Source organism: Curcuma longa, chromosome 1 (assembly GCF_044706935.1).
Source record: "Curcuma longa cultivar G26 ecotype Majalengka, Jawa Barat chromosome 1, ITB_CL_G26_1.1, whole genome shotgun sequence".
Classification (NCBI taxonomy): domain Eukaryota; kingdom Viridiplantae; phylum Streptophyta; class Magnoliopsida; order Zingiberales; family Zingiberaceae; genus Curcuma; species Curcuma longa.
The window spans coordinates 11,132,555-11,158,699 of record NC_133861.1 but is presented as its reverse complement, the minus strand read 5'-3'; the positions used below and the strand labels follow the sequence as shown (position 1 = coordinate 11,158,699).

Genomic DNA, 26,145 nt, shown 5'->3' with positions numbered 1-26,145 from the left:
CTTAGAGTTAAGAGTCAGGTGGAGTATTCCGTTAAAATTTAATCGAATCAAACCGAATTAATTAAAAATTGAATAAATTGATTTTTTTTGAACAACTGAATCGATCAAATTTTTCAATAAAAATCAAATAAATCGAATCAATATTTTATTAATTAATTCAATTTTCAATCGAATTAATCGAATTAATCGATTTTTTTAAATATTATAAATATTTTACTAATGAATTAAAGATTTATAAATTTATTTATTTAAAATTTATAAATTATTTTTCTAATTCAGTTTATTCGATTTAATCGAATAAGAAATTTTAAAATCAAAATCGAATCGAATTAACTGAATTAATTGATTTTTTTAAAAAAATAATTAAAATTCTGAAATAACTGAACCGAATTAAAAATTCAATTCGGTTTGATCAGTTTATTCAGTTTAATCGATTTTTTGCTCAACCCTAGTTAAGAGTTAAGGTTCGAAAAAAATCGATTAGATTATTTTTAAAAATCAATTAATTCTATTCCGTTTCCTATTTTAAAATTTTTTATTCGATTAAATAAATTTATTTTAAATTTATAAATTCTTAATTAATTAATAAATTTCTCATCATATTTTAAAATTTAATTATTTTAATTAATTCAATCAAAAATTAAAATAATCCATATTTTATAATTTATTTAATTTTTATTTAAAAATTTAATCAATTTGATTATTTTAAAAAATTTTAGTTGGATTCGATTTCTATTAATTCAGTTCGATTTGATTCGATTTTACGGTCGGATGGAAAAATATCAAACCGTGATAATGACATTTATATAATCATTATTCAATTAAATAATTGCTTGAGGTTTGATGAAGAAAATGTTATATCAAAGTGAAAGTGTAGCACAATAGTAAAAAAGTATGATAATTTATCCATACATCTTTGATTCTTTTAAATCCGCCACCTCGATTCTCGATAGATCCAGATGCAGGATCCTGATTCGAATATTAAACTTGCAACGTTTGAACTACTAAGACCATTGAACTATCATATCAAGAGTTGCTCATGCTATTGTATTTATCAAGTAACAAACTACGGAACTAGAAGAAGACCGTATACCTCCATGACTAATTAGATCCAAGATCATGATGTCGAATTTTTTTTTTTAAAAAAAAATAAACAAATCCATAATAATAATAAATTAAGATAAAAAAAATATATTTTATTTTGGGTAAAAACAAAAAAAATGTTTTTTTATTTTTATCAAAAGAATACCACCTCCCACTAATAACTCATATATAATTATTCAATTACCTTTCCAGTATACTATTTTCATATATCTTTTGTCGCTCAATCTCATTAGTTTTGTATAAATAAGAAAAATCTATATTATAACAGTTATAATTTATAATTATTACATTAGTTATAGTAGCTACAGTTTATAATTACTACAACGTGAATATTATGAAATAAAATAAGAATATTATAAAACAAAATAAGTGTATATTGTAACAACTATAATTTTATAGTTGTTACAAATATGTAAATATTATTGAACCGTAGTTGCTATAAAATCTTAACTGCTATAATATTGTAGTTATGATTTCATAATTATTACAAAATAAATATTGTTAAATAAGACGAATATAAAGTATATTAGTTACAGTTTTATAATTGCTACAATATACAATAGAGATAATAAAATAGAATACTATATAAAATAGAATACTATATCTTATTCATCTATAGAAAAATTGAAAAGATTGAACATCTTTTTAATTAAAAAAAAAAGGAACGTTACTCGGATAATTCTGAAAAAATGAAATATTCTTTTAATTTTTATTCATTTTTTTTAATTTCATAGTGCGTCATTTAAAAAAAATATTAAAAGAGTATCATATCATATTTTTTTAAAATATTTTTTATTTAAGTATTTATAATAATTTTGATTTCCTTTGGTGTCACGCGCTTATCATTGGGTTGTAGCTCCATTGCTCGTCCCATACATATCTTTACATCGTCTTTCATCCTTCTCTGGTGGTCCTTTATGTATATATAAAAAAAAATTATTTTTAAAACAAAATTAAAATATATTTTAAATTTTAATAAATCAGAAACAGAGTTATTAATCCGTCTGATTTAAATAAAATATAAAATGCATAAAAATTTTGAAACTAAATTTAAACTGAATTAGAAACAAATTTATAAATACATTTTTATAAATAAAAATAAATATAGATTAAAAACGGAATCACCTATGAAATTATATTTATTAAAAAATCTGCTTAAAAAATGTAAGTGGAAAAAAACAGTTTTAAATTTATATAAATTAAAAAGAAATTTATTAGACAATTATAAATTTATTTTATTTTAATAAAATAAAATATCTAAAATATCTTTGATGACGACTGAGACCTAGCTAATCTCTTTTTTCCTCTTCTTTATCCCTCCCCCACCTTGAGGCTTGACGTTATTCCGTAATACAACTGAAAATTTATGATCATTAATTGTATTTAACAATACAAAAAATATCAATCTCTAACATCTGTTCTTCTTGTAGTGCTTCTTCTACATGCTGAAGTCTCCGATTAAACTCTTGCAGCATAGCACTACATGGGCGCCGCCAGTTCTTCCATACGCGCTATATGGGCGTTAGTCTCCTCCGATTAAACTCTTGCTTTTTTTTCTTCCATCTAAAAACTCAAGGGATAAAAAAATATGTATATATATATATATATTGATGGAATTATAAATTAAATCCATAATTCATGATAATTATTTCCTTAAATAAATAAATAAATCAGGATAAAAATCAGATCTTCTCCAAGAATTATGAATTCTTAATAATCATACCAATAAAAATTATATTTCTTTTTCTCCTGGAAGGTTGAAAATAAAATAAATAGGAAAATCACAATAATGAAGATCTATGCTTTTGAGTGATACAAAAAAGATCAAAATAATAAAAACGTCCACACGTCCGTTCATTGGTACCAAAGAGTATGCGTGGCAGATTTAAGGCGTCAAAGATCATGTACTATTGGTTATTCTCAAGATCACTAATCTTATCACAACGGTATAATTTTTATATACTTGTTATTTTTTAATATAGTTATTGCATGATAAACAATTTCAAAGAAAATTACTAAAATATATGATACAATCTAAACTTCCGGGGTTTATGTCACCAACATTGTGATCCTCGAAGGATCAAACATTCTATAAACACTCTTCCCTTAAGTCCAGAAAATTACTCACGTTGCAATTGTAGAATAAACACTAGCGAAACCTCAGAGAGCTCACCAGACCATGACAAGCTCGCCACGGATGCTTGCAGCCTCAACAAACCAGCATCGTGACTAATTAATGCTACATCTTTAACATACAAGAACACAAGGGAAATCTTATATGTACAGACAATAGATTGGTTTCGATCTACTTTTCTATGCCTTGCTGCAAATATTGAATCAAGTCATAGCCAGCCGTGCTCCACTTGTTGTAAGCGTCATTGCATGTTCTAATCATGAAATTTGCAGCCTCACGTTCAGTCATCTCAGGGTGGAATCTCTTCCGAAGATTGCCTATGGGATCTCCTCTGCTAAAGCACGGTAGACCGCTGTCAATCATCAAAAGCACCGTCGTAATGATTCCCTGCATGTGGACTCGTGCTGCAAGGTATCCTTTGACACACAAGCTGAAATAACCATGAATGGGGGCAAATGAGTGACACTGATGTTAAGCAACTCTTAGCAAACAGTTAGTTACACGTCAGCTGTAAAGTTCCTAAACAGTGAAACCTGGGGATGCCGTTACGGATGGCTAGCATGACTTTGAATTGCTACTACTGCATAGCACAAGCTATACTTTGATATGGACATTAAACTTCAATGAGTTACATTTGCAGTAGTATCGAGTTTGGTGATAAAGCTTTCATTTTGTAATTCTGCGATGGTTTGTGCAAAGCATGACATGGCAAATGAGCTCCTTAAAATAATCTACAAATTTGACCAACTTTAAACTTACTCATTTCCGTTGTGACTTTGTACAATAACTCAATGTAGTCATACAAGCGGCAGGGTATTTAGACATGTATATGCAAAATGATTTTGTCAATATGCATCCTATTCAGTGCGATAACATTCTCACCATACAAGCAATCCAATAAGGAAACAATTACCTGACGAACTGGTTCCAGGTGTCACTCTTCATTGACCCAGAAGGATCAAGCAATTGAGTCATCTCATGACTTAATTTGAAGTGGGCACTTTCAAATCGCATATTACCACCTGGTGATGTTTCCAATATGAACCCAAAATCTATGTGAACAAGCCTTCCCTTGCTGTGAATTAGGATGAGTTAGTTACTAGAAAATCATCAAGTCTGTGAAGAAACTAATAAATTAAAAGCATACTTGTCAAAAAGGAGATTGCCATTATGTCGATCCTTTGGTTGAAGTAGAAGACTAGCAACAGCATAACCAGCACTACTGATCATAAACATTTCTCGTGCAGTCTCAAAAGAAGGAGAACCTACAGGCCCGTAATCTTGTTGAAAGATCTCATACAAACCGCCATCGGTGGTCTCTCCCATCTGGTTTCTACTCCGAGTATTAGGAACAACCTGCAGGATTATAATAACTAGATTAAAAGAAATTAAGTGTGGCATATAAAAACACACAAGTACTGTCCACAAGAATAGTTTTACTTTTGATGTGAAGTCATTCGACAAGAACATGGCAGCATCTATAACCTAAATGCTTATTATTAACTATTAATATTATGTGAAAATACAGTGATATAACTTAAACACCACAGGATAGCAAGAATCTAAATTTTAATTTGTTAAAAGTTCCAAATATGACATGGAAGCCATGTTTCAATGTTTTTACTTCACACAGTAATTGGATACTGCATTCTATCAGCATGACAGTCTATAATCGAGCAATCAGATCATTAAAAGCAAACCTTTAAACCCATCCAACTCATTTAAGATCCTAACTTCATAGCTCTCAAAATTCACTCTTTTTGTTATTCAAGCTAATTCTGTGTCACAAATTGCAGCCCTCGAACATATTCTTTGCTACTCTCCAATCTAGTAGTGTCAATGGACCGGCCTGAGCTGGGCATGACAAAAACCCATTAGGCTCGATTTTCCTATTTTCCCATATCATGTCTGGTCCAACACACCTCCAAATGAGCCATGCCAAGCAGAACCCAGACAAGGGTTTCCAGGGCATGCCTCGCCTGACACAAGCACAGGACTCAATGACCTTTGCCTGTGCCAACCTAGGCTCAAGCACACTTCAGCAATAAGGTGGAATCTACTACCTCAGCGGCCACACACGATCGGCCCTACGACCATCTGTGTAGGCTCAAGCACACAGACTCTATAATTTAAACTAACAAATAATATAAATTATAAATTTTAATTAATTAAAATGAAGATATTAAAATTGATATTTTTAAATAATTATAATAATATCTAAAATTAAAAAATAATGTCACTAAAAATGATTTTTTATTAAATACTATTTAATGTATATTATTATTAATTTATAAATAAAAATAGGGCTGAACTTTGCCACGGACTACAAACCTGGCGCTTGGCTTGCACTTATTAGGTGCCAGCCTGAGCATGGCATGACCCTAGCTATGTCGTGTCGGGTTAGGTTGTGGTTGACCTGGCCAGCTCTACTCTAAACACATGCTTCATCACAAACTCATGGTAGTTTCTTGTACTTCCTCACGTGCATCACACAATCTCCCATCTAGTTCATTGAAAAAACAATCCAAGTCTCACCCATCTGACCAGGCAAAACAAACAACAGGAATGCATGGGCTCATCAAAATGAAAACATTTAGTTGCTTGAAAACCTCATGCATCACACAATAATGAAAAGTTTTCTTTCATTAGGAAGCATATGGTTCGCCCAAGATGATATATACAGTTAATTTTTCTCTTTGATCCAAAACAATAGTAGTAGGGAAAATTAATGATGGCTCCTAAAGATTGAAGGAAATGGTAACTGGAATAAAGATCAGAATTGAATTAACTATTAACATCTAAAGGATCACAGCAGATACTACTCTAAGTGGAACTTACCTCAATTATACCTCTCTCAGGTCCAGTTGGCAAAACACCATAAGGAAACAGATAAAGGTTCAATCCAACAGCATTGAATATGTCCCTGAGCAAGGAAATCACTTGAAGTGCAAGAACATCTTGTCGGCAATCATCTCCAACCTACAATGAGGAAAACTAGATTGCAAGTGACAGTTCTAAAAATGAAAACAATGACCAAATGGCTTTTTAAAACAATGTAAAACTTAAACAACACAAATAGTTGGGTAAAATGACTTTGACTTGATGATGGTGGTGAAAATTTTCAACATGGTGCCATAAGGAAATGATATGGCAAACATTATTGATATTTTAATAGGGAATATTTTCTTGCAATTGACCTGTGATTATACAACATAATTTTTCAAACTGTGGGGTAAAGCTAACCTAATATGATAGGCCACCATAATGAGCCAAACTTCTAATCATCCTATGACATGCCTATTTATTTTTCACCAAAGCATAAGAATGTCCTGTTTTCTACCTATACAAGGGAACCAACCATTCACACATTAAAATACCAGTCTTGAATGTCTTAAGGATGACAGGAAGCAACAGCCAATGCTAATCCTGTCAACATTCTGCTGTGGTAATTCAAAACTTTAGTGTTGCGACAGTCAAGGACTGGACAGCTGCCTGGTTTGTGCCAAATGATTCTTTCATAATGCAGCATAAAATGTTGCTAGAATGTAGTTAGATGCAGGTTTGACTTCACTGTTACTCTATGTAAGGATTGCAAAAAACTCTTGGCTGATATAATGTAGTTGCTATATTTTGGCTAAAAATGAAGTATACTTTATAGAAGGATAGAAAGCAAATCCAAAATGTCACCAATATCAAAACAAATAGAATCTTGATGTGTATATTATAATGTTAACACAAACCAAAAGAACATCATGATCACTTACCCCAAAAAACTTAAGCTGCCAGGGAAAAATCCCAAGCTATATGTTTACATTCTTAAGAAATACAAAATACAAGAAAAAAAGTCTGAGTTACTCCACAGAAATACAGATGGAAGCACTGATAATATAATTCAGGCTGCATCCAACAGTGGAAATTCGTTGACAGAACAAGCTCAACTAAGAATGGGTAAATTATCCTTATCCAAAAAAAAATGAATGGGTAAATTATTGCTAAATAAACTACATATGAAACTCAGGTTTTCTATAACCTGAAATTGCACAGCAGAAAATTCCTCACTGATACTGAATATTGCAACTGAAATTTCAGTGTAACAAATCCTATCTCAAGCAAAGAGAAATACAAAGGGCATCTGAGATTGAATTTGCTAATGCCTAATTTTAGGGTTTCATGTAAGAAGCATCTGGAAATGAATTGGCAAATTAAATCCTTTTTTCAAATACTAGGAAAATTTTTTCTTAATTTCTAGAATGGCTATTGTTGCAGCTCTATTTTGAGGACTGAGCTACTATGCCAGGATTGCATCATTTATAGCTTTCACCACTGAGGCAACTGATCAAGGTCATCTATGCCCATATTGCAACAAGACCAAGGTACCAAGATTCACTTCATCAGGTTCTGATCCATCATTGGATAGTGGTTTTCAACTGCACAATCTAGAACCACATGTGAGCACGGACACACTATTAAAAATATTAAAAGATTTGTCCATCCTCTAACAACTCAAGTTTTTGATATGATATATCTCATGCGATTGGGCGGTCAAGTCAAGTATGCCCACCCACACATAACAAGGGAGTACTAAGAATACAAATAAAAATACTGATCCCTTTCTTAAGGGCTAGAATTTTAGGGATATTAATTAGTCAATCAATTTTAACATGCAATCAAGAAAAAAGAAGATTACAATCAGCGTGCATTTGATACACATGAATGGAATGGAACAGCAGTGAAATGAGATTAGGAGTGGAATGGAAAGAAATAAAAAGGGCAATAATTCATTTGTTTAGTTGCAATATAAATGGTATAACTAGTGAAATGCATCAATCTAAGTTTAACCCTTTTGTTTGTCTAATTCTTCTAGAAAATTTAACTTACATGGTTCATCTTATCTATTTTAGAATGTTCAATCTACTTCATCTATTTGACATATCTGATTTGATTGATCCACACAATTGATAGTTTACTTGGTCCAATTTACGCATTCAACCCATTCATTCCACTCAATCTATTTGACCCGATCAACTTAAACAATTTGACTGGCCCAACCTATCTGCCGAGCATAGTGTAATTGGTTTGACCAGCTCGTTTGGTTTAATCACTTACTGACCATCTGCCTAATCCGATCTGATTAGCCGCTCAATTGATCCTCATTTCTTACTCAGCTCGATCAATCTAACTTACTTAAATGACTTAAACAACCTAGCAGATCCGATTAGCTTATCTATAGCCCAATCAACTTTCTCGGTCCGCCTAGTTCACTCATTTTAGCTATCTCAATTATAATTTTAGGATAATAATTTGTTAATAAGTACTATATTTAAATAGTTGCAGAATAAAGTTTTCCCACTCTTAAAGCATGAAGTGGATTGAAATCATTTCACCTCAAACCATCCATCTAAATTGTAACCCCTAGCTTTGTAAACTCTAACTTTATTATAATAATTATAAAAGTTGATTAAAAAATTATGCATTACTTAATTAATTTGTAGAAATAATTGTAACTTATAAACATAAAGTGTAAATTGCAATTTATACTAGTTATCTACTATTATAAACATAAAAAGCTAACTTATAATCGCTTGAGACTCAACCCTTGAAGTTGTGAATTCCACCTGCAGGTACATACAAAATGCCTCACTGCCTGCTTGAGTCAAAGATGAACTGCCTCTTGCAACCACTCCTACGCTTCTTGTCCATCATCTTCTTCTCCACCTTTCAAGTATGTCCTTTGGTGGTCTCCTGTTTGCCTCAATGGATACTAACAAGACAAGGATAGCTCCGCTTGGTCCCACCTAGGTTTCAAGCGACCAAACTTGTCCTTGCAAGTACTATGCAGTTTTGATCAGTTAGTCGAACAAGAAGCTTCGACTATACTAACTAAAATGGCACAATATTTTAAACATTGGCCAATTCAACCAAATAAGCCAAGAATAGAAGGTCAATCTACTCTTATTTGATAAATGATAAGGACAAAAAATTTGGGTGAAAGATTGCGATCCCACAAAACAGGAGAGAATCAAATTCTTTTAAAATCCTATATTAAACAAAGACATGTTAGGTTCAATCAAGATATATTTGTTTTTTTATTCATTTATTAAGATCTTTATCAATGCTTTATATGCACCATATGTTACAAAGATGAATTATATATTTATATATATGTGTATGATGTATCAATGATTTTTAAAATAAACATCAATATTATGTTGATAGAATTTATTATATAGTTTTTTACTTTAAACATTTATCTCAAATTTTTGAATTTGTTTACTTAACAAAACCAGGTTGACTGATAAAAGAATTTCAAGATGATAAAGGAAATCAGAAAGGAGGACATCTTCGGTAGGGTAAATGAAAGTGTGAAAATTTTCAAGGAATTAAAGCTGTACTCAAATGCTAATATTTAGAGAAAAGCCCAATATGGCTTACAACTAAATCAAGGAAATAAAACATGCATCTACAACCATGACTATAGAACAATAAATTATGGAAAAAATTTCAAACCCAGAACACTATTTGATAGTAGCTTACCTTAAATATGCAGGCCTGTGGCTTCACATCATTAGGATCCCCATACTTATCCACAACATTGAAGGTAATCATTATTGGAACTTTTGCTGCTGATTGAAGGGGAATGCCACTATCCAACTGAATACCCCGAACTATTTTGTTTGTAGCAGTAGGTAGATAGAGATCATCACCATCAATACTAATTTTCTCCAACTCTCTGCAATAAAGGTCCAATTAATAAGATTATGAATGGTTACACAACCTAATAAATAGGTCAATGTATGACATAAGTGATACCTTTTGATACCAGCTCTGCGCTCCTCCTTTGGAAGTGGAAACAAAACACCAGAAATGGATGTGACTTTGTCAAAGAAGTCGAACTCCCTTTGGAACAAGTCGAGGGCCTCACCTGAGAAGCCATCAATAATTTTTTGCCTGACCAGAGGAAGCATAGCTTGAAAGGGATTGCTCTATAAGAACATGAAAAGGAGAAACAAGTGAAGACTTGAAAGTGTTAGAGTTTATAAATACCGCCGCATGAATAAGGAATCAATAAGAACACTCAGTTCTGTGAGGTGCCTAAGAACATAAACAGACTAAATAGTAAAACCATATATTTAACACAATAGAAATCATGAGTCAAAGAGATTAATTTAATAATGTCAAAGGCATAAACATCTGGAAGAACAGGATGTCTGGCTATGAAATACATTCCAGATTCAAAAACAAAAATATAAAATATGCCAGCTTTGCAGCACATTCAGTAATGCATGAAACCCTATGAAAAAAGATTCAGTATGTTAAAAATGAACTAGATAATTTCATAAAGGCAACAGAGGTATTGCTGAAAGACATATATAATTTCTTAAAACATTACAATTATAGTAGACTAGTCTAGTTCCTAGCACTTGAAATTAACTAACATATTTCAGAAAAAACTTGAATTTTAGAGAATTGAAAATAATTGTCAAATTCAGAAGTCTGAACCAGTTCTTATTTGTTATGGCAGGGTTAGGGTTGAATTTTCATAAAGAACAAGAGAGTACAATTTTAAAGTCAAAAGTACATGCACCGTACCCCATAATTCACAGCACTTGTTAATGGTCAACTACAAGGATCCACCATGGGTTCAAATCTTGTCGGATACTGGATATATACACCCCAACATTTACCAGCTAGACCAAACACCATCACCAGGTCAACCACCCTTGACCAATGGTTATATATGTGCCAAGTAACACATATAATTATGGTGATTGATGTGAATCTGGCAAGCTACCAAAGAACAGAACCTAACTGCCATATATTCCAGTTCTCTCATTTCAACTTCCCTTGACCTCCTTTATCTCACAAATTTCTCTGAGAGTCTGCTATAATGACAGGGAAAGCACTCAAAGGTCCCACATGTGACAAACTAACAATTTATCAATGGCATTGGAAGAACAAACACTGTGACTATGCATCTACACTGAATATGAACTCACAGAGGTAGTGTTTGTACTCCCAGGTGGACAAGTAGCTAAAGGATTTGTATGGTCTAACCATTCTAAATTGCTGAACAAATGACATGTGAAAAGTTAAGAAACTGAGAGTATTGTGGAGTTTAACTAGCAAGCACCAAAGCAACCCATGTATTACAAGTAAAGAGAACCATCGAAACAAGGTCAAGCAAGCCAAATATGAAGCCACCCTATAGTTTATGAAACACATGTCACATATTCAAAATTGACTATCATGTAAAAGGTGAATCCCAAAAGGTAACGCTTTTAGGGCATGCTCCTATGAGCAAAACGAAATGCAAATGGAAATGAAAAAAAATCTCCAATAGTACTCCCTCCGTTTCCTTAGTAGAAAAAGAGAGGGAAGAGAGATGGAGAAAAGATTGTCCAAATATCCACTATATTGCTTACATCCGATTAAAATGGAAAGCGACATTTGCATACGATGGAGCTCCAATCAATATTTATTCTTTTAAATTTATTTCTATTTCTATTTTTTTACAAACAAAGTTTTCAAATTTAAGTTTCATTCCCTGTTCTTTCCCTCCAATGAAATGGTCTAACAGAAAACTCTAATTCTTTCTTTCTTTCCAAGGACACTAAGAAGTAAAAAAATATTTCCCAATCCTTTTCCTATGAATTTTTCTCCCTACTTTCTTTCCCTAGTTGTTCCTTCTCCCCTAGGGAGTTAAATTCTCAAAACAGGTTCATGTCCAACTGCTAGAGGTTTGGATGCCAACATGAATGACTTCTTTCAAATGGACATCTGTATTAGCACTTCCAAATACAAATTTAAAGCTTATTATGGACACTGAATTCCTAATTGAACCATGATCTATGAACTATACTTGGTGCTTAAAACTCGTTAGGGAAGATTGATCTTAAATTTGCAACATGAATCATGTATGTATTCTTCTTTTATTCTTTATCAACACGACCTTATTGTCGCAATATTACTAGTTCATGGAGTCTAAGACAAACGATCAAACCTTCTATAAAAATTTCAAAGTGATGCTCATTATGGTTAGAATCAAGGTTTAAAATGTCATCCCAAGGAGAAGTTTAGATCATCAATCGCAAGGAATTAATATTGGTGCAATGTCAATGTGCGAGCATGTGGTGCTTGTGGTACCACTAAATCACTAAGGTGGAGAGTGGAATTGAGGTGGCAGAGGAGAAGTAGAAGAGGAAAGAGAGGAGAAGCAGCTAACAGCTTGCCTCATCAAAACAATGTGGTGTTGCCAGCCAGAAGGAAGAGGTCAGATGAAGACCTCACATCGTTTTGAACAATGAGGATAGGAGTAAGTTTAATGGGTTAGTAGATCTAGGTTCACAAATTGATTTGATAATGGATTAATACAAGGTTCGAAATCCAATTCCAATCTACGTTTTCGATCCTGGCCAGAACAAGACATCAGTTGTACCAGGTGCTGGTGTTAGTGGATGCACTAAGCACCAACAATAGGTGGCAGAATAACAAGGAGTTGTGTACCTTGCCAAAGCCTCACCATGCAGGGACCATCTCGAGGAACCTCACAAAGGCTTTGCAGTCATCAAGACTACTCCATAGAAGCCTCACTGTCGTAGATGGGTAGTGTTGACATGGTGCACGGGGTTGTTCCATGTGTTAGCCCATAGGCAGAACAAACATTATGCCCATGTCCACCCACACAAAGCTAATTATCCAAACCATGGGTTAATGGGTTTATATGGGTTATGAGTTAAATTTTTAGGTTATAAAGAGGAGAGGAGTAACAATGTTGTCTCACTCTAGATTCCTCATGCACATTCCCAGCCGGTTACAAAGAAGCAAAGCAACACAACAGGTGGACAGTTGACAAAGAATGATGGAGATTTTGCAGGTATGAATTGGCTGTGCCGGTGTGTTCAGTTTTAGTCCACAAGTGGAATGAGATCTTTTGCTCGTGTCAACCAAAATAAACCAAGATTTAAAACTTTGCTTACAATATTTGCAAATAAAAGAGTTTCCTACAGCCAAAATTAAATTTTCCACTTCTACAATTAATCCAATGGGAAAAAAGTCTAATTAGCTAGATAATCAATTCCCTAAAAAATTAGCACATTCTTCTTGTTTGGATTCTTGGCATTATATTCTGAACTGGTTTCCAATGTGGGAAATAAAGAAAATATAGAAGCTAGGAAACTGCAGAGTTATATCACTAAACATGACATCTAAGACAGCTAATATGATTCAATACCATGTCATCTTATACAGTTAAGCAAGTAGCAGTAGCAGACAGTTTTTAAGCAATGCTAGGGATAGATCACCTACCTTGATGACATCACCTTCTTTTCCAGGTTCTTGTTCAGAAGACTCACCCTGCCATCAGAGAATAGAAGACCCAAAATTAGGAGAGTTCTCAATGAAGTTCACAAGAATTTTCTGGACTAAATTGACTGACATAGGGAGTGAATAGGAAGTAGATAGTGAATAAAGGGAGTGAACAGGAAGTAGATAGTGAATAATCAATCAGTGAAGAAATTGCTAAACCGTGTGAAATACAAGCAGAGGTCGCACCTGCAGAAACCAAATCAAAATATGAGCAAATATGCTACTTCTTTGAGCAGCTCTCAGCAAGTAGCCTTCAACTAATCTCTGCAGAAACCATAGAGACAATAACTTTACATGAAGCAAATTGGCAAGGCCAAGGATTGTAATAAATGAAAGTTGAGTTAAAAGCTAACCATGCATGTCACATAGCTAATGCTAAAACAAATGGGACTAGTGAAAATAGATATTTGAATTGTACACTCACCTCTTCATCATATCTGAGAGCTTGTACCAGCTGTGGCATAAAAAAGGTCACACGTTCAGGAGGATAGGACTCTAAAACTCTCATGACATATGCCATTACTCTGGGATGACCCTTAAATGGAGGGGTAAAAAAATCAAGAGCCTGAGTGATGGAACAAGCAGCCCAATGTGGCAGTTGCTGCAGTAACACAGAATTTTCTTCAACTGCCTTTGGAGTGACAAAAAATGGTAACGCTTCAGGTATTGTACGAATCTCTAAGATGTGTGTCTGTGAAAACAATTTAGAGCAAAAAAAAGAAGATAAAATCAGATATATACATACAGACAAAAAAGAAATATATGTAATAAGATGCATACAGCAAGAGTTCAGGAAAAGAAATAATAGTTGAATCTGTGAAAGTTCTAAGAAAACTTGTTGCAACTATAACATTTTAGGGCAAAAGTCAAAAGGGTGCCCCTTTTGTTTGGAATCATCAAGATAGTGCTCTACGTTGATTTTTTATCAAAAGGCCGCCCCACTCCCCTGTAAAATGACACAATTATCATTCACTATACAGTAGTGGCTTATTCTCATTATCATCTCTCTCCTATTTTTTCCTGCCTAAATCGGCACGTTGTTAGCAGCTACTAGCCCGTAGTGCTACAACTGAGTTGTCATACAGTTATAGTAGCTACGGTTTCATAGCTGCTACAACATGAATGTTAAATTTTAAACTTTGAGAGGTTATAATTTTTGACTCGGATTGAACTACGGGACGCATAATATATCAAATCGAAGCTCGTTCAGAGATCTACAACTGATTACAGGGTAGAAGCCATAACGGTCAAATTTTAAGCTAAAAAATATCATTTAATCTTTTGAATAATTTTAGTCTTAAATTTTTTTAGTAGCTACTACAACGCGCCGATCTAGGCAGGAAAAAAAGAGAAAGATAATAATGGAAATAAGCTATTACTGTATAGTGGAGGACAGTTGTGTCATTTTACAGGAGGTGCCCTTTCGATAAAAAAATAAACATGAGGCATCATCTTGATGATTCCAAAAAAAATGTCCTTTTGACTTTTGTCCAACATTCTATTATCCTATCCCTTGATATAGCTCCAGACATCCATAAAAGGCATAAGATAGGAATTTGTTGTCTCAAAAAATGGACGAAACATACCTGTACCAACTGAGTTACTTCAGATGCAATATGTGAATTTGCAGGGAACCTCAAAGTCAAGCAGAGAGCAATGCGAGGATCTACGGAAAAAGCAGTTCTTACATGTTCAATCCATTTATCTGACCCAATTTGAGTACGAGATATGTTATCTCTGTAGGAAAAAACATCACAACAGATAAAAGATGATAGAAATTGTGCTGCTTAAAAATGATAAGGATGAGAGGATTTTGAAAACCTACTTTTTATTTAAGGGTTGTGCCCAGACTTCCAGCCTATCAGCTTCATGCTGACAAAGCATTAGGAGCAGCTGCTTGCGCTTCTCTTTTCCTATAGAATAGTTATCCATATGTCCCCAAACAGGATGACATATATCTGTCTGTAAATCATGTGGAACAGATAATTTAAATCAAGCAATCTAACAAAATGAAAGGTTCAACACATTAGCAAGTGGAAAATTATTCAAGCTGGGGCAATGAAAGCATTAAAAATGGCAGGCCTGAATTTTTAGCTAGCACATACCATATTAGTCAATTCAGTATTGTTTCCCCTTCCTCTTGTTGACGAATCAATTGCAATACTATCTACTCGTTCATTTAAAAGGTGATGGACAAATAATGAAACAGATTGGGATTCACTCTGAGCATAACTCTTACTATTTGTTTCATACCATTCAGCCCCATAAGCAAACCAGCTAAGAGAAGCACTGCAACAATAAAATTAATGTTACCCGGTTATACCAAATGACCATATAGCAAAAGGCTTACAAGAATTGTTTATACAGCCATCATAAAGAACCAGCCAGATAATTATAATTTTGGAGTTATTCATTAGATGATATAATATAGTACACCAAGATATTATCATTTGACCAATGGTTCATAAAACTAGTACCAAACTTTTAACCCTTGATCCATGGATCAGACTCATTCACCCAGTATTCACAGTTAGAGAAGGAAGAAAAACCAAGCCAAAGTAATTGTTTCACGGCTAAAAGACAGCATCAAGTAGCAAAGGATAAGGGCAAAATAACAAAAGTCAAGTACATTCATACAAATTCCATATTCCATCTGCTTATGCTCCTTTAGGGCAAACCTTTGCATCATGAATCAAGGATTATTTCCAAACCCTCATTATCCTAATGGTTTGTTCTAAGTATAAATGTGTTTGATTTTTTGTTTATCTGCATGGAGATTTCAAGCTTCAATTTAGCTTGTCATATATTTCTCCTTTTTTTGGATAAATTTAGTGTTTCTTTCGATATAGGCTCTTGATAGAGAAGAGTTCATTATTATCCTTATGTTAAAATGGAACGGACATGTACGTAGACGACCAATAGATGCTCTAGTTAGATGATGTGAAACTATAATAAATGTACATATCAAACGAGAAAGAGGAAAACTAAAAAAGGATTGGTTAGTAACAATAAAACAAGATAAAATTTATTTAAATATAAATGATAATATAGTAGAGGATAGAGCTCAATGGCATAGAAGGATTCATACAACCGACCCCACTTAGTGGGATAAGGCTTAGTTGTTGTATAAATGATGATATAGTAGGGGATATAGCCCAATAACGTAGAATGATCCATATAGCCGACCCCACCAAATGGAATAAGACTTGGTTGTTATTGTTGTTGTATGTTAAAATGGAATGAACTGTGCAATGGACAAGCAAAAAACAGGCTAGATAAGACAGGCAGATATGACGGCTCCTGAAAGGGAGCTTATCTGCTGAAGACCCTGAAAGATACTATATTGATACTTAAATGCATTTAACTCCACCTCTAAGGTGTGACATTCTTTTTTAAACTGCTATTCACAATCTTCAACATTGAATCCCTTGCTAGTTACTAAAGAGCGCACATTTTTTAATAAAGATATATTGCACTTCTACAAGAAAATAAAAATTCTACTAAAACATAATTCCTTTATTTCTTAATGTACATAATTGTATAATCTTTGGATTATACAACACAAGAGAACTATATTAGAAGAATATGAAAATAATTCAACAAGCCACATTGTTTCTGTATGGCAAAATTTTCACTTGATGAAGAAAATTTGATCACCTTCTAGTAACCTATTCGTTATTATTATAAAACAATGTAGAGTAAATGTAAACTACTCACCGGTGGACTCTGTCCTCCAATAACTGAAGGCCCAACTTAGAGTTCTGCAGATTTTTCTGTGATTGGCATAGACAAAATTTTAGTCCAAGGAGCATCGCAGTGAAGAATGTGCCGACAGCAGCAGGATGGCGAGAAAATTGTGAAGGAGATTTCATGGTCCCTTGCACCAGTCTGCTTAGAAGTAGAAGTTGCTCGATACTGTCATGTCGAACAACCTACCAACAATACGATCACACAACATAAATAAGACTAAAAGAACACAGAAAATCACATACACATAGGAAGGTAGATTCAGTAATGCATGAAAATACAACAACAATGATGGCTTGAAAGCTCATAATATATGGGACAGATTGCTTGGTCCATACAATGCAATAGATGAATGGCATGACGACCACATGGTGCAAGAGCTGCATTCTGATTGTATCACTTAGTACAGGGTTGTACATCAGCAATAGCTAGATTTCTTCACTCTACATAACCCACATCCCACCCTCATCTCTCCTCCACTCTCAATATCCTATACTCTGATATTACCTCAATTCTCTGAGATCTTTCTTAATTTCTACCATGGACTTAAAAGTCAATATCATTGATCCCACAGGACAACACACCACACAATTAAAACATAGCATGCATGTGTATCCTGCAATTTTGGCACTACTAGGTGCGCCAATTTCTTGCCAATAATTACCCTACATCAACAAATACTCAAGGTTTAAAAAAATGACATTGATCCTTCAAGAATTGTTTGAGAAAAAAAGAGCAGGCAACAACGTTGAGTTATGAAGTACGATGAGATCATCATCAAGCATCCTAAGTCCCAACAACCCATAGAAGCACAAGTTATCAGATTAGATCAAGAAAATTGAGTTAGAAGCAGTAATGTGAATCAAGTGTGAACTACAGGAGAGAATATGAGTGTGTGATTCCTAACCTCATCAGTCAAGGGGGAAAAACATAGAGTTTCTAACCTCAAACCGGTCTATAAAAAAGCCAAGCCAGAGTCTGTGTGCAATTAGCTCTTCTACTGGATCCTTCTCTGGTGGTGCTTGAGGTTCACCAGGAACAAGATGTGGCTGCAATTTTGCAGCAGGACCAGAATATCTCATATCAGATGCAAACAAACCACGTTTTGTATCTATAGTCCACAGCCATGCATCAACAAGCTCTGCAAGGACAAGAGCCCCCAAAGAAGGTGCAGACACTAGCCATGTCCAGATAAAGATGCCAGTCTCCATTGCATCTGGAGTTGAAATGTAAGCAGGACACCAGCAAAGGAGGCGTAATAATTGTGAAAATCCTTCCATATTAACTTTTGAGTCGGAATCCTGACCATTATCAAAAAACACATTAGTAAGTGCCATGAAAAAAAGGTAATGACCAACTACAATAATAGCAAAAATATGACTCAGGGTTTGGATGATATACCAAGTGTGATAGAAGTAGTGCAGTAGCCTGGGAACAAGTATCACGAAATAATGTCTTATCAATTGGTAAACCTTTCTCAGCAGTACCCACAAACTGCTGAAGTAGATGAACAAATTTTGAAAGAAGAATTTCGTTGAACGACTCTTTTTTAAGGTTTAACTGTGGAGATGGCATCCCATTCATAGATTGACCAAGACCAAGTCCCAGACCTACTGCTGACATGCCCAGACCTCCTATACTATCATATAGCCTTCTCATGCCAGCGATCTCTCCAGCATGGTTGCACTTAACTGTCGCACTCACTACAGCAATTGACAGAACTTCTAGAACAAAACCTTCAGAGAGCTCCTTTTTTGCTCCTGAAGCGGCTGCTGCAGCATATATAACAGAAGGGATATTTGCTGTCCTAATGCCATTCCAAGAATCATTCTTCCCTGTACAGATACGTATCTCAGACAAAAGAGATACAACATCTGAGGCATGTTGTGTTCTCTGCAATGCATTTGGTTTGCATAGGTTTTCCTGACATTGTTATCATGAACATCAATATTTATAATAATAAACTGTATAAAAGTTACTAGGGAACAACAAGATTCAGTAGGAAAAAAAATTGAACTAAAAGGTCAGAAATAATAAGACCTGCACATTAAATATCAGTTACAATGAAGTTGATCATAGTTTCAATTATTTTAAGGTCTATCCTACAATTTAGCATAGAAAAAAGATTTAGCGTGTTGTTATTCTCCTAATGCCTCAAGCTATACAAACTTAAAGTTCCTCGAAAACATAAAACAGTTCCACTTTGAGAATCAATTGCATACATCCTAACTTAACATCTACGAGGAAAAGAGTAATGATAATAATGCATTTGGAATATAACTATTATTGTAAAATTCAGTAGCAGCATTCAATTTCAATTTCTTTTATTTAATCCTTTAACAGCACATATACATCTATCAAGGTTTCAATAATCTGTTCATGAGAAAACCTGTAAAAGTCCCTGGGTAGTGCAGGGAGCAAAAGAAAGAGCAGTAGTGATCCATTCTCGAGCCGTCTTTTGGTACAAAGAACGAACTGTGGCAACCCAAGCAGGATCGTGAACATGAATAGATGGTAATTCATTATGACCTGAAAAGAGAAGCGAGTCCAAGCACGAAGAGTTCCACAATACCTGCAGATAATATAGCCAAGTTTCCAGGAAAAAAAAACACAAGAGATGGACATATTTTATCTAGACATTTAGAAGAAAACACAAACCTGGGGAAATTTTTCCTTCAACTGAGTTAACAAATTAACACTGATATCGCGGACATGCTCATCCCTTTGTGATAAATTTTTTATAAGATAGCATGTGTGACTAGAAAGAACTGATTCTCTTGTTTCAGCTTCTTTTCCAATATCAGATATCCTTGCCTCCTGAATAAGCAATAAAGAAATGTCTTTAGAAGAATTGCCATCGTTTCATCAGGAAATCCAAAGTGACCAACCCTCAAGGAAGGTAGTTAACGATGCAAGTATTCAAACAATGGAATTGTACTGTCATAATGACAGCTCCCACAACAAAAAGGAAAGATAGCAATTGGCTGAAATATAGAAGCTTGGTTACAAGTTTGCAACAATAGAAGTCGGAGGATGGTAATAAATGTTCCACGAGAGATTCATAGATAGTGTTAAAAGACTTTCCTCAATCGTCACCTTTAACAATATCTAACTTGCCTCTTATTGACCATATACACATAGTGAACCTTTCCTAACACTTTCATTTTCCAATAACCAGAGTAGATCTCTAAAACACTAGAAAATGCCAAAAAAAAAAAAAGAACAATATATGAAAAACAAAGTTTACAATGCAAATATGTATCTGAGTATCTAATTTGACAAAAGGATTATAGTAGGGCACTAGCTTAAAGGGGCACATCTAGAGAAACAAATTTCAAAAGTTTATGCAAATTCAGATACATTTGTGACTAGGAAAAACCAGGTGACATAATAAATATGAGATTTTTTTTTGACAAAATTATGAACAAATAGCAGAAAAGCATATCTCATAAAATGATGCAGAGGCTTACCAGCCATGAAACTGCTGCTTCAAAAGCCCTATGCACTATTGCAGTCAAGCATTGAGATACAGCTGGCATCAAGTTGGGTGTAAGCAGATACTCAAACACACAGATAAAGGCACTTCTTAGTGTAGGGGATGAGGAATCAGTGTCAATTACACCACCATTACATCGAAACCGTATTATCTCCAAAAAAGCAACTGCAAGAAGGTATGTTGCCTTCACACCTGTAATTCAAAGAAGAAATCCATATTATATTAGTTAAGATTGTAACAAACGACAAGCACCTTTTGACAAGGATAATGTTGAATAAGCTAGCTTTAAACAGAACAGGAACAGTTTGGGTTAAAAAGAAAATGGAAAATCTTACGAAATACAAAAGGAATGGAAAAGAATAAAATTAGAACTTCATTATAACATAAAATTTGACTTGAACCTGAAATTGTGTTCATTGCTGCTACCTCTACACGTCCTCCTAATGCAGCAGAAAGAGCAGCTCGCTGACCAACAGCATCTTTCTCATTACCACTGCCACGTCGACTTCCTGGGTTGTGAAGTGCATTTAGCTCTAATTCATCTTCCAGCCATTTCACTGAACTAACAACCTGTAATCAAAATAAAATAAGATCATGAAAAGATCTGAAACACATATCATATGAAGGTCCAAAATAACAAAGAAAACTGTTGCTGATAAGCAATCTAGTAATAAATAACCAAGACACTTCATAGGTTCTGTAAATACAAGTTGAATAACTTGATTAATGAATGAGACCAAATGATTTAAATTAACTCACAAATGGTACAGGGAGAGTTAAACAGGAACAAAGAAAGTCATACTCTACATGTATTAAAACTCATTTAAATGATCTAGGCGTCAGTAAGAATTAAAGATTACAAAAAGCTGAATGGCACGAAAAGCCCCATATAGTGACCCAACTATTGAGACTTAGGATAAGTGGTCAAGTTATATACTTGTCTTTTTGTAGTCCGCATACCATGCAGAGCTCAGACTTTTCTCATTACAAGACTCAACCTCAAATCATATGGGATAGGGCAACAAAAGCTGTTCTGAACCTCCAAAACATCAAAGCTCTGCTGCAAATAATCAAAATGAAATCCCTAGTAATATCGGAAAGGCCGGCAACTAAGCAAGCATCAATGTATTCATTTTTAAAGGTAAAGATAAGGATGTTGGGCATATGTACCATAGGAACCTTTATCGATATCATGACAAATTTTAAGGGTATGATATATTTCATGGGTAAAATTACTAATCAGTGGAATAGAATTTCTGTAAGCATGAATATCAAAATATTTTATTTCTATGATAAATATAATTGTACAGTATGCCAAATTCTTTCATTGTCTCACCAGTGGTGGTGTTCCTTTTGCAATTCGCTGAACAGAAATGGACCATTCCTCATTCCACATATAAGGCCCAGCTACAGCTTGAAGTGCTATGGCACTACTGCTTCCTTGAGCACTCAATGATGTCGATACTGGCTTTGATGAGATCTGAGTTGGTTGAATCGGAGGAGCTAAGCCAAACAAAACAATGTAGAACCATAGATTTCGGAATAGTTTTAAGAGAGAAGGCTCAACGCTGGCAACAGGATCAAAATCAGTACAAATTTCTGCAACTGCAGAAAGTAAAGGCCCCATGAAATCAGCACCACTCCTAAATACATGAAGTACAGATGTCAGGGAACAAAATAGTCAAACACAAGATAGCACCTTAACATCTACCCAAAACTAGGAATGTTCTGAAGAATGGTATGATCTACGACTGACATTGCAAAGCCAGTGTTCAACATTATTGTGTTATCCAAGCATAACAGCTACAGCACAAGTTTCCACAATCAAGTGACTAGCTATTGCATTAAGGCTCCAATAGACAAGGAATGCATAATGTAGTGTCAGGTCAGCATTACCTTCCACTTTTTGATTCTGCAGCTAGGCCCACATCAGAGCATAAACACAAAAGCCTATGGCGGTAGTCAGATCTGAGTTTTGAGCTGGTGAGGCGAGAGGCAATTAAAAAAAATCCTGAAGGAAGTGTCTAGAATACACTTGAAGCAGTTAGAAATACTAGCAAATTATAATTTGCAGGTCGCACTAATATGAAAATCCAAAGAAACAATGAAACAGACCTCTATTCGCTCTGTAGTAGCTTCTGGAGGAAGTGTTTTGTTTTCATCCAATCCAAAATTCTTGAGTTTATCCAAATAGCTTCTAGTCATCAGAACTACAGTCTCACGATAGGATTTCTCAAAACCCAAACAAGCCATGCGAGATACTGCATCTAGTAGCTGAAATATTTGTGAAACACAGTTGAGCTTGATTGCCATAATATTGATGACATCAATAATCAATTAGAAGAAGCAGCCAATGTTTAGAGCAAATATTACAGGAAAACCCAGTTATGATCAAACTGCCTAACATAGACATTCTTAGGAGATAAGATTTCATACTCTTAGACGTAATAAACTTGGAGTACAAGCATCGCCCTCTTCAAGATTCTCAATAAACAGAGGCAGTATCATGTCAACAATTTCCCACTTATTCAATAACGAGCTCAAGTCAGCAAGAAGACAAATAAGATTGAGTTGCACAGTAGGAACTGTTTGTTTTTCTTTACCATCCTGCAACAGACAATGATTTCAGATGGGAATCCCGCTTAAACTGATCAATTAAAGAAAGCTCAGCTGATACTGAAATAAGAAACGAATGCCAGATAGCAGCTCAACAATGAAATAGTAACTATACAAACTCAAACATTAGAGTACAAACTAGTGTACAGTTCTATCGTCCATTAGGGGCATGAAAACTGTTGGGAACTTCATCCATTTCAGCAAATATCCAGGTTCATTAAAAATATGATAGATAGAATTTAACATTTTTAAGCAATTCTCAAAAGAAAGTTGGTCAAATAATGCATGAGGAAAAAATGTGACATACTACAATATTCTAGACGGAAAAACACTTCTCTTGGGTAAGGAGAGGACTTAAACCTGCTCCTCATAGTCATTCCTTTCACGGATACATGAAGCTAAACCCATAATAAAAGTGTCGACAAGAGCCCTATCTTTGCTCCATCCAAACTCAATTATTTCACAGCATAGCTTAGTAACTGTCTCGAACATAGCTCCATGATTATTTCCTAGCATATCAGCCTGTAAGTAGTAAACAGCAAAAGCTAATCACATATTTCAGAACTTACTGTAGTTTAAGAACAGAAATACCACCATACAAGATTAAGATAGAAGCAAACCTGAGCACAAGTCGTCAGAACAAGTGGCTTTAGGGGAATGAGCAACACCCTCAAAAGCTGGCCACCACGGGACACAGCAATTTGACTAATCCCACTGAGCAACGTGCTAAAAATCTCCTCGCATACTTTTAATTTCCTCCATAAAGAGAGTAAACAAGCTTCAGCAGCATCCAAGAGTAAAGCAAGTGTTCTACGCAATAAATCCTTGGAGGACTTCCCATCTGAATCTAGAGAGATTAGGCTCTTAACCTGCACCAGTATTGCTGCCTGACAACAAGCCAATTTTGTGTGTATTCTAGCTTTCAGTTGTGGCCCTTGCTCCCTCCATTCACGTTTGCGGACCTGAAGATGGATATTTGACAAATAACTTCAGGCAACCTAATAAGAAAAACCCTTATCCAAACTGTATATAGTTTGTAACAGTCTAACAGACAAACCACGAACTGCGTTAGGTAGTAGTTAATTTCATAAGTCAACAATTTGATTTTTTTTGTACAGAAATGTACATCTGGTCTGCACTTATATATAAGATGGTCATGGGTTAGCCCCGGTCCAAAATGATGTAAATTGTCTTAGATATAAATGCCCTGCTGTGTATTGAAATATCAAATATGGCACAGAAAGATAACAAAACTAAGTTTATGGTTTCTCCAATATACGAACTATTGCAGCACATAAATAAGGGGCATCATGAATAAAAGGTGCAGTATAAATGTGCCTTGACGCAAAAGAAATTCACCTTGAGAAATACAGGCAAAGATTTGATCTGCTGCGTAGCCACCTTCCTGACCTGCTCCAATTGCTCAGACTTAACGGCTCCAGTTCTATCTAGCACCTGACCAAACAACCTGAAGGCAATTTCCTGTTTCTCTAAGCTCTCCAAGGGCTCTTCCTCAAATGTCACCACCACTTGCCTAGCTGCACCTGACCCGTCTTTGGAAACAGATTGATCTGCAATACTCCGAACAATGCCATCAGAGCTCTCATTCCCCCTTGACATAGTAGAGGATACCTCGCTTGCAGCATCGTCAGCAATCTCCCTGTCATTATCTTTCAACTTCCCCTTAGTTGGAGTGCTCTGCACAGATGAACTCCACGACGAGGAGTTCTCAGAGAGCGACAAATTGGATGCGGCCTCGGAAGTCCCGGGGGAGGCAAACTGGTCGAGGAGGCACCCGACGAGCTGCTCCGAGTCAGAAGGGCCGATCGTGGGGCAACTCCTGGAGACGGCAGACAGAAAGGCACGGGCGATGGCAGGGTCGCCATTTCCCCTGCCGTTGAGGATGGAGACGGCGGTGACGACGGTCGAGCCGAAGAAGCCCGAGAATTCAGTAGCTAATTCCGGGGAGAGCTCAGTCGCCTGGGCGGCGTACAGCAGGAGGTCAGAGAAAAAGAGGGAGATCTGCTCGGGGGGGAACGCCTGGGGCCAGAAGGAGCGGCGTAGGGCGGAAGCGGGGATGGTTCGAAGGAAATCGAGGAGGGGAGCGCGGGCGGATGCAGGGGCCGTAGGGCAGCGAGAGAGGAGGCGGGAGATCGCGACGAGGGCGTGCAGCTGGGATCGGGTGGCGCGAGGAGGAGGAACCGGGGAGGCGGCGGTGCCGTTGTCAGTGAGGCCGTGGGCGGAGGAAGGGCAGCGAGAGCAGATCCAGGCGAGCTTGTCCGCGAAGATCTCGGGGTTCTGCGCGACAAGGTCGCAAAGCTCTATGAGGGCCTCCATGGCGAAATGTGGGATCGCACGAGGAGAGTCCCCGGATTAAATCTCCTCCCCTGCGATAAACGAGGGAGGAGAAGACGGAGGAGGAGAAGGCGGAGAGCGATCAAACCCTGGTCCTCTTATTTTTCGCTGCTTGTCGATGCGATGCAAGGGCGGTTTCAAATCAACACGTAGGATTGCTTGTGGGTCCACACAAATATTGACTCGTGATTATTGGATTGGAAATAAAAAGGTCAGGGACCCACTAAGTCACTTCTCTGCTTGGTTTACACACGCTAATTTATCTGTAATCGTATTTTTTTCCAAAAAAAAATTAATAATAATAAGTTTTCTTCGTAGTCAAATTTAT

At 35.5% G+C, this 26,145-nt stretch overlaps 1 protein-coding gene across 1 annotated transcript; it reads right to left on the bottom strand.

Annotated features, from left to right (window-relative positions):
* Window positions 1-3,092: 3,092 nt before the first annotated feature.
* Window positions 3,093-25,882, bottom strand: LOC141829616 (phosphatidylinositol 4-kinase alpha 1). Its single transcript, XM_074717135.1, has 26 exons — window positions 24,822-25,882; window positions 24,083-24,424; window positions 23,823-23,984; window positions 23,283-23,453; window positions 22,962-23,120; window positions 22,743-22,870; window positions 22,183-22,489; window positions 21,248-21,416; window positions 20,821-21,038; window positions 20,009-20,167; window positions 19,740-19,922; window positions 18,752-19,273; window positions 18,295-18,651; window positions 17,321-17,535; window positions 15,709-15,892; window positions 15,429-15,565; window positions 15,190-15,340; window positions 14,028-14,294; window positions 13,790-13,867; window positions 13,544-13,591; window positions 10,049-10,221; window positions 9,773-9,968; window positions 6,077-6,217; window positions 4,386-4,594; window positions 4,152-4,313; window positions 3,093-3,668 (listed from the first exon to the last, which is right to left on the bottom strand). Exons 1-26 carry the CDS (start codon window positions 25,797-25,799, stop codon window positions 3,410-3,412), a joined length of 6,075 nt encoding a protein of 2,024 aa, XP_074573236.1. The 5' UTR covers window positions 25,800-25,882; the 3' UTR covers window positions 3,093-3,409.
* Window positions 25,883-26,145: the final 263 nt, after the last annotated feature.

Bases quoted from the DNA above. Each gene is read 5' to 3' on its own strand.
- LOC141829616 (XM_074717135.1), bottom strand. From the start codon at position 25,799: ATGGAGGCCCTCATAGAGCTTTGCGACCTTGTCGCGCAGAACCCCGAG. The intron at 22,490-22,742 runs GTAATGCTGACC...TCATGTATTTAG, and splicing joins GCAGAATCAAAAAGTGGAAG to GAGTGGTGCTGATTTCATGG. The intron at 14,295-15,189 runs GTATGTTTCGTC...TTGTTTTCACAG, and splicing joins AAGTAACTCAGTTGGTACAG to ACACACATCTTAGAGATTCG.